The 13,439-nt window shown below is 41.3% G+C and overlaps 1 protein-coding gene across 4 annotated transcripts in view; it reads right to left on the reverse strand.

Moving 5' to 3' along the window:
• The window catches only part of GOLGA4 (golgin A4), a 717,645-nt gene that overhangs the window by 334,361 nt on the left and 369,845 nt on the right, over nt 1–13,439 (reverse strand). For all 4 annotated transcript variants that reach the window (XM_078688271.1, XM_078688272.1, XM_078688270.1 and 1 more), the window contains one exon: nt 10,314–10,492. In XM_078688271.1, the coding sequence (XP_078544397.1) occupies nt 10,314–10,492 (179 nt within the window). The remainder of the gene's footprint in view (nt 1–10,313; nt 10,493–13,439) is intronic.

A 13,439-nucleotide genomic window follows, 5' to 3' on the forward strand; every position in this document is an offset into this window, starting at 1 on the left:
CTGCCTCCTGGTTTTCGGTGATCGACCTAAAGAATGCTTTCTTTAGTATTCCGATTGCTGAGGAAAGCAGAGATTTATTCGGTTTCTCATTGGGTGGTCGCAGTTTTAGGTTTAAACGCGCACCGCAGGGCTACTGTGAGAGTCCGTCGATCTATAGTCAAGCCCTTAAGAGTCAACTAGATGCATTTGTGTTACCTGCTGGTGCGGCCTTGATTCAATATGTTGATGATCTGCTAGTGGCTGCCGACACTGAGCAAGTTTGTAAAACTGCTACAGTATCGTTGTTAAAGCATTTATGTGGCTTACATCACAAGGTGTCACCTTCTAAGCTACAGTATTGTTGTCAAGAAGTAACCGATGCCATTTCACAATACGTGCCAATCAGTGATGCTCAACTTGTAGAAAACGATTCAGTTCAGTCAGATACACCTGTTGAATCATCTGGAACTGTACCTTCGTCTTCAGCATTGGAGAATTCAAGTTCTGAACTGTTACCTGAACAATCGAACACTTTTTTTCCATCTGAACCGTTGTTTGAAGAGCAAACTCGACCTGGAAAATGTCGATATTTTCTTCGATCGCGTGATTAAGGACTAATAAAAAATTCCCTTTTGTTTTTGAATTCACATTACCCCCTCATTGTTGCTATGAACATTGAGGTTTTTTTTTATAAATCACGTGTGTTCCTCTTCCGTGCAGCTAGGAGACTTATATTAAACTGAATGTTATATTGATTAAAACCTTCCATCTGGGTTGGCCGTAGGGCCGTGCGGGTACCTATTTCTGTTTAGCAGGTTTCTGACACTAGGTCGGTTACTTTTGTCGGTTTCTGGGAACTCCTGGGAATTGATAATCGCTACTCAGAACGAGGTGCGTCAAGAACGTTACGGACGGTCTTTAGAGGATGGAGTTCTCTAAACTGTCGGAAATAGAGAGGATGTCGGCGCAAAGATTCAAATTGCATAAGGTTTTGCGAACAAAATGTTTTTTGTTCCAGGTTTTCATGTTGTTCCTAACTGTTTCAATGCTACTGGTGGGTGGAGTGTATTTTGGGATTCAGTCGTTATTGCCCTCCACTTCACCTACTCCTCCTTCTCATGATCTGAATTCTGTTCCCACTATTTCTCCACATTCCTTTCATCTTCTGCCCCAACATGAACAGGTTAGACGTGCGGAATTTATGAACAATTCCTTTGTCCAACTTCTGCATCAGCATCAGTTGGTGATGAATACTACCAACTGTTGGGTGTGTGGGTTAATGCCACATACCATGGATAAGGGTATTCCGTATTTGGTTCTTCCCTACAGCTCCCAGGGGTCAGCTCGAGCATTCCAAACCATATTCCGTAGTGCACTAGATTCCTACCCCCGTCGAGAGCCATGCTCCACAGACCTTGGTTCTGGCCCGTACCACAAGTCTTTGGCGATAGCGATTGCCGATTTGGATAGAGATATTTTTGATGCATCGCTTATTCCAGAGGAAGAGGTGCGAGCTTACAAGGATCTGAGTGAGGTCGAGTATAGTATGTCAGTGAGTGATAGACAGCTTAAGAGCTCGTCTCCGATCTGGATCGTACCCCACCTCGGTCATTTCTGTCTGCAAGGTCTTGGTCGAAATCCGAGAGCTCAGCTTGGGAAGAGTGCATGTACTGAGACGTACGTTTTACCGATGCTCTCTTCCCCTGTCTTCCTGACTGCCAAGGGTACTTATTTTGTGTGTTACGATCGCGCTTATACGTGGTTGCCTCGTGACTTTTCGGGCACCTGTTATATCGCGAATCTTTTGCCACCGACTTTCACGGTTGCCTCAGACTATCACAAGACTAGAGTTGTGAGAGGCGTTATTAGCAAAGAGGACACTGCCGGTCAAGAAGCAGGAGACTTCTTTAAGGGTTTCCTACCGTTTTGGGGACCTATGGTTAATAGTAGGAACCTGAGACAGTTGACTCGTGTGGTAGAATCGACTGCTAATATCACTGCAAGCGCCCTTGGTAATCTAACAGCAGAGCTTCAAGCGGATAGACTTATGACGTTACAGAACCGTATGGTTCTAGATGTTGTACTCGCAGACAGAGGAGGTGTGTGCAAGGTGATCCATTCGAGCTGCTGTATTTTCATACCTGATAACGCTCCAACTGTTTATCAAGCCATCTCGAAGTTGCATAAAATCTCCGAGTCCATACACGTGGACGAAGGTGATTGGACGCTTCTAGGATGGTTTTGGGGTCTGATGTCGACTTGGGGTTGGAAGATCCTGATGATTGTAGGGGTTGTTGTGACGTTTCTGTTCACATGTTGTCTTTGTGTGCAGTGTGGTCCTGCCTTATGTGGCCTTTGTGCTACAACATGTATAAGAAGGCCATCTGTTACCAAAGAGACATTGATGGATAGAATAATGTTCCAGCAACATCTAAACGATCTGGTGAATATCGATATTGATTCTGATATCGACTAGTGCTTGCCTACATGAGGGCAAAAGGAGCGTCTGAGGTTCCGTGAGAATCGTAACGATGTTTTGGGCACGTTCGGATATGGACGAGTTTGGTATCTATGAATCGCAAAGGACGAGTTTAGTAGGTGTACGCGTTTTCGCTACACTACTTAGAAGGGTTCGTCTTATTTACGGGCTTCTCCATCTGAACCCTCGGGTTCCATTTTAGATACGGCATCCATTTTGTTTCTTGCCCTCACGTAGCCGGCGAACGGACAATGTCCGCTTCGTGACCCTGGGATTCCCAAGCTCTTGCGGAAGATGCATATTCTTTTGAGTGTGTCTTTATGACTAGGGGAATGACACGGCAAAGGCAGATGGCTCCGCTCGAGGCTCATCTTGCCGTGCTGGTCTATTGTTTCAGCCTTGCATGTGCTAGGCTCGAGTCCTTTGATCCTGTGATCACGCTTCCGATATTGCCCCCACACTCTTTTCAATCTGTTGTCTGTCTTTGTCTTCCTTGCACCTGTTTCTGTCCCTTCTCGTTTACAACTAGAGTGGAATGTGCCTAATGGAGGGATAGCGTACTTTTACAGTTGGAAACCGGCAATGTTACTGTAATTATGTTCCGGGCTTCTGAAAACATGAATGAAATCCTTTTGAAGTTTACTGTGGGAACTGAGTTGTAACCTTTTGTTCGTTATGTTGTGCAATGACGAAAATGTATATAAAAGAAGCGATCCACTTTTGCAATGCGAAGCAGACTCTCAGAACCTACACTTTGTTGTACTTCTAGCGATTTCTGTATCCCTGCAGTAAATAAACGCTGATCTTTGACGCTGAAGGAAGTGTCCCGTGTCTCTGTGATTTGTACGCCAGAACAGGTAACCTACGAAGGTTTCAGGTGTGGTCCCCTGGCACCGCTGGGCCTTAAATAGCCCAGTCCTTCAGTTCAGCGTCTGTTTGTGAGGAAATGGTATAGGATCTCAGTCGAGGAGATTGAGTATTAGCTGTTCTACCTCAGGATCTGGATGTAGCCTTAGTGCTGGTATCAATGTGCAAGGGATCAACTCAGATTTAGGTCACAGACCCAAACCCGAAGCAGTTTAAAAGGCCACAGAACCCAAGGATAGATCCACAAGAGGAAACCCAATTGGAGGCACCTTCGGATCCTTCGAGCCAGCAGGAGCACCAGAGGGAACCGGGAGCATGCCAAAGATGCACAGCATTCCCTGTTTAAAAGCTTCAAACTGTGGCAACATCGGGCCAAGGTTGGAATCAGTACCTTGATGGAACAGGAGTGAGATGTAAAGGCATGGTGCCCTTGTGCCTTTTCTGGAGGTAAAGAGGGGCGGTAAGGTGCCAAGTCGCACATGGATTTCTTGTGCTTCTTTTTGGACTTGCTCCAAGTCTTCGACTGATATCAAATGTACAGCAGGAATTAATTCGGGAGAGGGTGTACACGTTTGAGTTCGACCTGGAGCAGGACCTGCTTGGAGTCTCATGTTATTGTGCCACATAGAGCTTTATTTCACGTTCTCCGATGGCTTTTGAATTCATCTTGCCGCAATCGATGCAGGGCTTGAAGTTGAGCACTGAACCCAAATACCAAAGGCACCTCATGAGGTCTGTCACAGACATCTGTTTGCGACAGTCCCTGAAAGGTTTAAATCATGTAGTCTTAACAGATGATATGTACCCTGGCACACTGGAAGAATTTAATCACTGAGAAAAAAAATCATGTGTGAAGAAAAGGAGTGGAGCTCCGGATCTGTGCCTGAAGGCACGGAGTGAAAGGAATGGATGTAAACATGTATTAGTGACACATATACGCAGCTTTGCTCGTCATGGAGCAGAAAGGATTCAGCACGGAGTTGCATGGGCGCGCCCTATCGGCGTGCACAAGCACTGCCTTTTAAGTTTCTGGATCCAGTCTGGCACCTGGAGATATTCACAATGTGAGGAACCTATCCAAGATGAAATGTTGTGAAACTACTTGTTTTTCCAGCTGCATCTCCATAAAAAGACATACGTTACTCTGAGTCAATAAGTAGGAAGCCCTAATTCTCTAATACAGTGTCAAGTATTGAGTTCCATGTGCCAAATCAGCTAATCGCCCTGCTACAGATCCACCCGAACTGTAGGTTAAGATAGTATGCGTCGAACATGGCAAAAGGAATCCCTGTATATGTACGAAGCACACCTACAGGCTGTGGTTGCATGGTCTGTAATTTGAAGTTGTCTTCCAGTGAGTTTGCAAAGAAACTGTGTGTCACTAAGCATTTCAACAGAGGCAGTTATGTACCCGAACTTCAGACATTCAACCACAGGAGTCCAGATAAGTTCATCCACGCTCCATGAAATCTAAACGTCTATAAAAGAATCAGGAAAAAGTAAAAGAGGCTTCACATCTTAAGGAAATTAACAAAGAATAAGGGAATAGATTGTGACGATTCCATGCTAGTGAAGATAACATATTTGCTGTTAAAAGTAGTAAAGGAGAAATTTATTTCATTTTTGCCTTATCAACTTTGTCATAAAATCGCATTTTATTTTTATTTAAAAAAAGTCAAAAGGTGGTTTGTTTCCAGCTGGTGGCAGCAATATCACAAAGAGTCTACTATCACACACACACACACACACACACTATTCTTTTATCCAGGTATATCTATCCTTGGAACACATGGTGTGTATATAAAGTACTTTTCTGAGATCGGGATCAGTTTGACATAGTGCCAAAACTCTGTGACCATTTGAACCCAGTGAATCATGCAAAGTTCACGCTGTATGTCTTGGAGTTCCTTAATGTACTGACAATGTGCACTCGGGCCAATCCGGACGCTGCTCTCATGTACGAGAGGAGCGTCAGGATTTGCCGCAGGTGAGTCTGGGAGTGGGAGCCAGTGCAGTGCAGCAGAAGAGCACTGAGTCGGCAATTGTAAGGTAAGTGGTTTTCTTTTTCTTTCTCGTCCCCCTTAACCACCACTACGCTGCCCTGATACCAGCCGCCACTGGACTACCTAGAGAAGAAGCCAGTTTTCTTAGGTTTCAAGGGTACTGTGTCATGTTTTGGTCAGCGCCGCGTTATCGTTCGTACACAAAGTTGCATTATCTGTCAAGGCCCAGGTGTGCAGCGTCCTCACTATGTCTCTAGAAGGCAGGTTCCAATGACGGTTTCTAGTTTACTGTAACATTTTTGTAAAAAACATTGTCCGAAGCCAGTGATTCTGGTGCGCACGCGCTCGTATCGATCTACTTTCAACGAGCAGCTGTGTCTCACGCTTGAGGCTCGAGCCTGGTGCTGCTCATACTGGAGAGACTCGCGCCGCCTCACACGCCCTTTCTGCTGCCTCTGGTCTGCTAGGAGAGCATCTCACCAGACTTACCGATGCACGTTGCTCACTCCATGTTGCTCACTCCTTGTGTCTATTTTTAACATAGCACTGGCTTTATTATGAAGCCTTTTTTCAAAATTTGTTGTGGTCAACTTACTGGCTACATTCGTTCATGCTTTCTATTACCTGCTTGAACTAAACTATCGATACAAGAGTGCCACCCAGTGGATCATAACCACAACCGCGTCTTACAGCAAATACAACAATTGGCAAATTCACTTAAAGCCAGTCTACAGTTCAAGTGTATTAAATTACTACAGCGACAGGCCCGCTTGCAAAGCGTTTACAACGATTTCCATTCCAATGATACCATTATTGGATTATCACAGAGATAGGCACGCTCACTAAACTAATGGACCACTGTCAACACATTTGTTATATTAAAGGTTGACTTAGCAGCGATTTGCACGCTAGTGAAGATGCTAAAGTGCTCATTCATTGTGTGTTGTTTTTTCCCCCGCGATCGGCATACTCGCTATTGAGGAGCTTTTCTACAATGATTTGCATAATTGTACAAATGCAATCATTTTTGCTTTATTTTTCCAATGATTTTTAACTTTTTATTGCTGTTCATGAATTTTAATTTTGTAGTTTTGGTCACATTCGTACTGTTGGTTATCGCATTGTTATTGTTAATTAACTTGCACTTTGAGCATGATGCAGATCCTTACCAAACTTGCTCCTATTCTACAAGAGGCTGGTGAACCTCCGTTGAAGTGGCACGTTTGGCTCAGATCATTCAATGTGTATTTAGGTGCCATTGACTGGGTCAAGTTCAAACCGGACCAGAAAAGGAATTTACTATATTATTATTAGGGGGTGAGAGTTGATGAATGTTGTGGATGTTGATGAATTTCACATTGCTGATAAACAATTGCAGACTTATTTTGACGGCAAGGTTCATTTTGTGGTAAGGAGAAATACATTTTTCGCTAGAGTGCAGGGGGCAAATGAATCAAATGATAGTTATGTCACAGCTTTTAAACTGTTACTTTTGTATTAAGAATTTGAGACTTTAGATCACACCTAATCTAAGATCAAATTGTTTCCATATGTCACAAAAAAAGTCAGAAAAGATTATCGGTGAGTAAGAAGCCAGAAATCTGTAGAATTGTGCTTGTGCATCTGCATAATGCTATCTGGGTAGAGCATTTTTCTCTACCTCACATCGAGGATTTGATTACATCTGTAAATCAGTCCAAAAGGTTCGCACAGTTAGATCTCAGAGCTGCTTACCATCACGTGATTTCAGAAAAAGATTTGTGTCACCTAACTCCATTTGTAACACCTAATAGTACGTTTCAGTTCTGCAGCATGCCATTCAGACTAGCATCAGCTGCATCAGTGTTTCAGAAAGTAATGATTAAAATGTTAAAAGGTATTTCCAATGTATTCATGTTCCAGGACAACATTTTCATATTTACAGAAACACTGGAAATCCATGATAGTATTTTGAAGCGTGTGCTAAGTGTGCTGTCAGAAAAATGTGTCACTCTGATAAAGACAAATATATTTTTGTTGTTAATGAAGTAGAGTCCTTGGAGCATGCGCTGTCCGCAGAGGGAAAAATACCAAAACCTGGGTTTGTTGACAGCACTATAAAAGCTCCTCACCATGTGATAAAGAACAAGCTCTCTCTTTTTGAAGCATGCAAGAGTATTATTCTAAATGTATGAAGGATTACTCCAATCTCAGAGAATGATACAGGAATTTACACAATACTGAGTTTTATGGTCACCTTTGTGCCAGGAAAATTATGAGCCGATTAAACAAAGTATAATTTCAGCACCTGCTTTACAACCTTATTCAGAAAAACATGTGTTACAGTTGATGTCAGTGGCCATGGAATGGGGGCTTTATTGTCTCAGTGGTATGGCGCTACGGAGGTTTCAGTTGTATTTGCTCACAGACAGTTGGAAGATGCGGAATGCAGGTATTACGTCCTTGAGAAAGAGTTGCTTGCCTGTACAAGAGTGGTGGAAAAATGTAATCCATACCGGTTAGGTAAAACATTTTGTTTGAGAACTGATCATTGTCTTTTGGTTGATATTTTGTCAGGAACATTTTTTTAAATATCCACTGCTCGGTTGGCTAGATTGCCTACCAAGTTGTTGGAGTTCAATGTTGAAATTAAACATATTGCAGGTGGTAAGAATGTTAAGGCGGATTGTTTATCGAGGTTGCCTTTTGTTGATCGATATGACATTGATAAAGAGAGGTTGAGGAATATATAATTGCCAAGGTTTACAATCGGGTTTTGTGTGCGGGAACATGGTGTGATTAACTGAAGTCTGGTCCAGATTTGCTAGAAGTTATCACTTTTGTGGCAAAAGGGTGGCCCAAGAGAAATAAATAAAGGTCAGTTTGCAACCTTACTGTAAAATTGCTCATGAATTGTCTTTAGAAAATGGTACATTGGTGAGGGGAGACAAACTCATTCCGCCTGCCGGTTTCAGGCAGCAGGTTTTGGAAACAGTGCATGCTGGTCATGTGGGCATGAGTGCTACCAAACGTAGAGTGTGTTGCAGTTTCTGGTGGCCTGGGATGGAGGCAGATGTGGAAGGCTTGGTTCGTAATTGTTTGCAGTGTTCTTATAGTGACAAAAATCTCATCACAGCTGTTCCCTCTTTATTGCTGATTTGTCTGGACAGAAAGTTGCTGTATATTTTCATGGTACATTTCTTATGTTACCCAGTCAAATGAGATTTTATTGTTTAGATAGACCATCTTTTATGATGGGTTAAAGTAAAGGCTGTGGCTGAATGTACGACTGACAGTTTTAGGATTTTTCAAGGAAGTGTTTGCTAGAGAAGGAGTTCCATCCGAGGTTGTGTCTGACAACAGAGTTCAATTCACATTTACCGTTATGAAATAGTTTCTTTGCAAATGCAGAATCAAACACATGCACACGTCACTCTATTATACACAATTTAATGGCAAGGTGTAAAGATTTAAGAAAGTGTTGTTGGAGTGTATTCAAAGTGTGCTTAAGTCTAGAAAAGACTGTGAAGGCTTTTAGAGAATTGCTGTGGGCCTACCAGTCTAAACCACCTTCTGTCGCAAGTCACATTCCTTTTGTGTTGATAAGAGTGGCAAAGGTGGTATTGAACTTTTCACTGTTTTGGATGGTGGATGTTAAGAGTCACGAGTTTTATGTGCAAGGGTCTAGCAATTGTGCTAAGCGTGCCAGTGACTCAGCCATGGAGTCACAGTATATTGGCCGATTGGGGTCGAAAATGAGGTGGAAGAATTCAAGTTTGTGTGGAGGATTGGGTTCGCATTAAGGATCCTTTGTTGTTGAGAAATGGGATTTCTACATTGAAATCCAATACAAATCATTGAGGTGTGAGGCAATGCTGTATGCACTTCAAATGGTCAGTGGTGGAATGCTAAGGCCTTGGACGATGGTAGGCTGAGCAGCAGTGTATACTGGGGAGGTTGTAGTGGATATGTTTTCTGAACATAAAGGTTCTTTGTGTTCCAGTCCCAGTCTATAGGTTGGCAGGAGTACACGGTATAAGAGGGTTCCACACAAGCTTTTGGATTAAGATCCTCCATCCATGGTGTTACTTTGTTGTGTTCTGGTGTTTGTGTCACCTGACAGTATGTGTCTTGTTTGATTTGCGTTGTGTGAAGGAGAGTTGTGTTTTATTTTCACTGTTCATAATTAATAGAACATCCATGATTAAAGTGTATATGCCTGTTTCTCATTGGCTTACCAGATGTTCTCTACTAGAATGTATATTGTTAGCAATTAAATGGGTGGAGTTGAACTAGGGCCCCTTGCTGCTTTTTTACTTCATGCTTGTAACTCTACATTAAACCTCATGTGGATTATTATTTCTTGGCCTTGGATGTGGATTACTTTAATAAAAGTTACTTGCAAATACGAAAGTAATGGCTTCAGCTAAAGGCAATTGCACTTTTAAGCAAAAGCTGCATTGTAAATATCATGTATGGTAACTAAGAAATCCCACTGCAATCCATGTTCTCCCTATTTAGTTTAATCAAAATTGTTTTTGAGATTGCATGATATTAAACAGATTGCGGAGTAAGACTTCAAAAGCAGGAGTTTAGCAAGAAATACCTGCTCGCATGGTCCACATTTTTTCTCTGCATCTATCCCACTGTGCGTGTGAGTATTTCTATTTACTAGCCCCTTGACTGGATTACGTACCCTAACCCTCCTCTTGGTTTCTGTTGAGAAAGTGACAGAGAATATAGAGGAAGAAATTACTATAAATGTAAAGACGTACATGAACACTCGTTTCATCAGATATAGTTGTCTAAAGAGAAGTGCAAGCTCAACCTTATACAGATCTGCAGTTCAGGTCTTCCAATACGCTTTGAGCAATACATCCTGGGGAAAAACACTACCCTTGTCACACAATCATTATCTAGGTATGTGGAACTTGCAGAATTGACTCTTAGAGGTAATGACTTTGAATTATGATCAGAGTTTTACTATCTAGGCATTTCACGGTCACCTTCATAATGTCCACAACTTCCTGCTTCGCCCTCGAGAGCTCCTGTTGAAGATTCTTGCGCTCGTCTTCACTGGCTATTTCGATTGCTTTAATCTGCTCCTCCATTTGCACTTTCCCCTTTTTTCGGGCTTCCTCTGTCTTTTGGGATGTACGGAGAGCCTTCTCAAGCTCTTCAAATGCTGAGAGAAAGAAGCACAAATCAAAGAATCATGACTGTCAGCGCTCTAAATCGAGGACAGGTAAAATAAGATTTTGTGGGAGTGTTTTTAATAAATATAAATGAAAGCTTAATTGAGATGTGTTTAAATTACAGGGCTAGGCCTCAAACGTTTTGCACAGATATCATTTCACATTTGCAGTAAGAAAATGCACTTTTATTTTATATTAACAAGTTTTACATGTTCATGTGTTTTATTTTCACTTCAGAAAAAAATGCTAAATAAAAGCTCTTTACGGTATCAGTTTGTTCATATTACCACAATTATATCAATTTGCCGTCCTTGAAGGAAGCAATGTTCAAGACGTTCCTTTGTTGACATACTCGATGCCCTAAGCCTAGACTGGAACAAGAGAGCCATTCATGCTCTGAACGTGTTAATGTTAAGGTACATAAACGCAATAACATTTCCTTCAATTCCTATTCACGCAAAACATATTAATATGCAGCAAAGTAGGTGGTTACTAGATGTAACTTATTTGAATAATCTCATGTATTCAAAAGCAATTGGTTAATTCACATATTCCTTGCTAATCCAGCCCTATTATGTCATTTCACACCCTGTCGTGTGTGTGGCTTTTCTGCTTAAAACCCTATCAAACGCCTTGTTTTTGGAAAATGTGCCAGAGTTTTTTGCATTTGCTTAGAGAGCAGACTTTATGTCAGCCTTTCTGCTAATTTATACTCCGACTTTCCCTGACCTTTTTACTGAGCAGACAATGCACTAGTCTGTATTTTGCTGGAATACTAGAGCTTTTTCGCTACTTCAGTGGAGGCAGACTATGTTAGTACTCTTTCTGATCTATACTCTGGTTCTGGATGTTTTCTTTCTTTCGAGGTAGACCTCATGTTGATCCTCTTACATTATTTGACTTCGACATATTATAAATGTTGATTCCCCACTTCTATGACAAATAACTTTTTGCTTTCTGTAATGATCCTAATTATGAATAAACCTTTATAGTTTAGATGTGAATTATTGTAAGGTGAAGGTTTTATTTATTTGGTACATTAATAAGATATCGGATAGATGCACAGCTGCTGTTATTGTGATTGTGAAAAAGATTGTTTCTGATTTGATGGAGCTCCTAAAGGTGACGACGAGGGTCCAACGGCGTCTTGAAATATGGAATAGAAGTGAAACTAGAAAGCATCTAGTTTCATCCCTTTGAGGCACACATGTTAATTGTCTTTCCCATAGCAAAAGAGACTTCCACTCCGTTATTTATTTGGTACGTAAGTGTCTTTTTAATGGTTTGAGTTTTCTCTTCTGTTTTATCAACTTCGTTACATTTTCATGTGGTTTAAAACCATGTGCATTTCAGGCAATGTCATTACGAGATATCCAATGCATTTCGGGCATTCTATTCATGCCCTTCATCAGGGAATCGACACTGTGAAACAGAATATGGTAACAATTACAATATTGTTTTTGGTAACTGTGAGACATAATCACTGTTAGAAAATAACAGTGAACATCCTGTGGGCTCATCTACATACAATACAATAATGACATTGACCAATCATTTGGTAAGGGATATACCAACAACCATTTTTAAAGCCACAACTCATAAACATCAGCACCTCCCCATAGTTTTTGACACCTTTCTGATGTGCATCACAAACTTCCTGGACCTACTTAAATAAATAAAAAACTCTAAAAACTTGGTTGTTTAACCTCTAACTTTAACTTGAACTCGGACCTGTAGGCTGTACAAGCGCTGAGAGATCCTTTCGGGGAGGATTTCGGCGCTTAATAAATGCAATTAACATCACATAACATACCATGGCCATTTATGCTTTCCAAGAAATATTTCAAGGTTTCAGAAGAAACAAGCTCCCTCAAAAGAGCCTCCGTACTCCAATATTTCAGAATCATAAATGCGTTTCTTTCTAAATATGTTTTGTGTCATCACTTCTAATGGAAGTTCTTTTACAAAGACGCCAAGCAGTAGCATCACACATACACCATTCTAGATTTTGGTATAGATCTTTACATTCAGTCAACATTTAGTTTCAAGGCAAAAACAAGCCTGTTCCAGGTTTTTCTAAATATTGGGGTGCAGCATGTATGACAAAACGGCTGTATTCCTTGTTAAAGAACAGCAGACCAGGTCTGAAAAGCGGGACGGAAATGGTGAACAAAGAAAACAGATTTGAACAAGCATTTGCAATGCAATAGGTCTAGCATTTATGCAAGTTTGAGCTATTGACATTGTAAATGACAATAACTTATTTTTGTTTTCGTTTTTAAAATATAAATAAATTGCATTGTAATTTACAATGTCAATAGCTTAAACTGGAGTACATGCGAGAGCTATTGCATTGCAAATGCTTGTTGCTCACTGGCACCATCGTTTTGCCTTATTAGCCAAATGGGCGCTTAAGTCAAAGTTTTCTATAATTTACTAGTGCTATTTTGGCCTCAGTCATAGATGACAGTCGCTGGGAATTATGGGATTACGGCCCACCTATTTGCAGAAGATGTTTGTTAATCAAATACAACATCTGTGCATACTCTAGCCCGCATATAGACCAACCAGACAGCACATACAAGAAAATTAAGTATGTGTATGGATGGGATGCCGGGCACCATTAACCTCAGCCAGAAGTCGAGGTGAGGCAAATAAAAAGGAAAATATTAAATCTTGGGACCAATTGATTTGATGTAAAAATGGGGTAGAATCAGTGGGATTTGTGCAGTTCTGGCGTTATCCTGCCTGACATCAGGAAATTAAAGCAAGAAAATAAAGACAAGACATGAGGCTTGGGTGTATGCAGCACAGAGATATGGGGCTGATATGCGATGAGTGAAGATGGTTATAACAAAGAAGCCTTTATTCGGTGGAAAACAATGTGCTCGATGTGCTGAATGAGAACAGGGAAGCTTGCTAATCATCCCTGCAAGT

The sequence above is a fragment of the Lissotriton helveticus genome, chromosome 4_1 (genome assembly GCF_964261635.1).
Source record: "Lissotriton helveticus chromosome 4_1, aLisHel1.1, whole genome shotgun sequence".
In the NCBI taxonomy this organism is placed as follows: domain Eukaryota; kingdom Metazoa; phylum Chordata; class Amphibia; order Caudata; family Salamandridae; genus Lissotriton; species Lissotriton helveticus.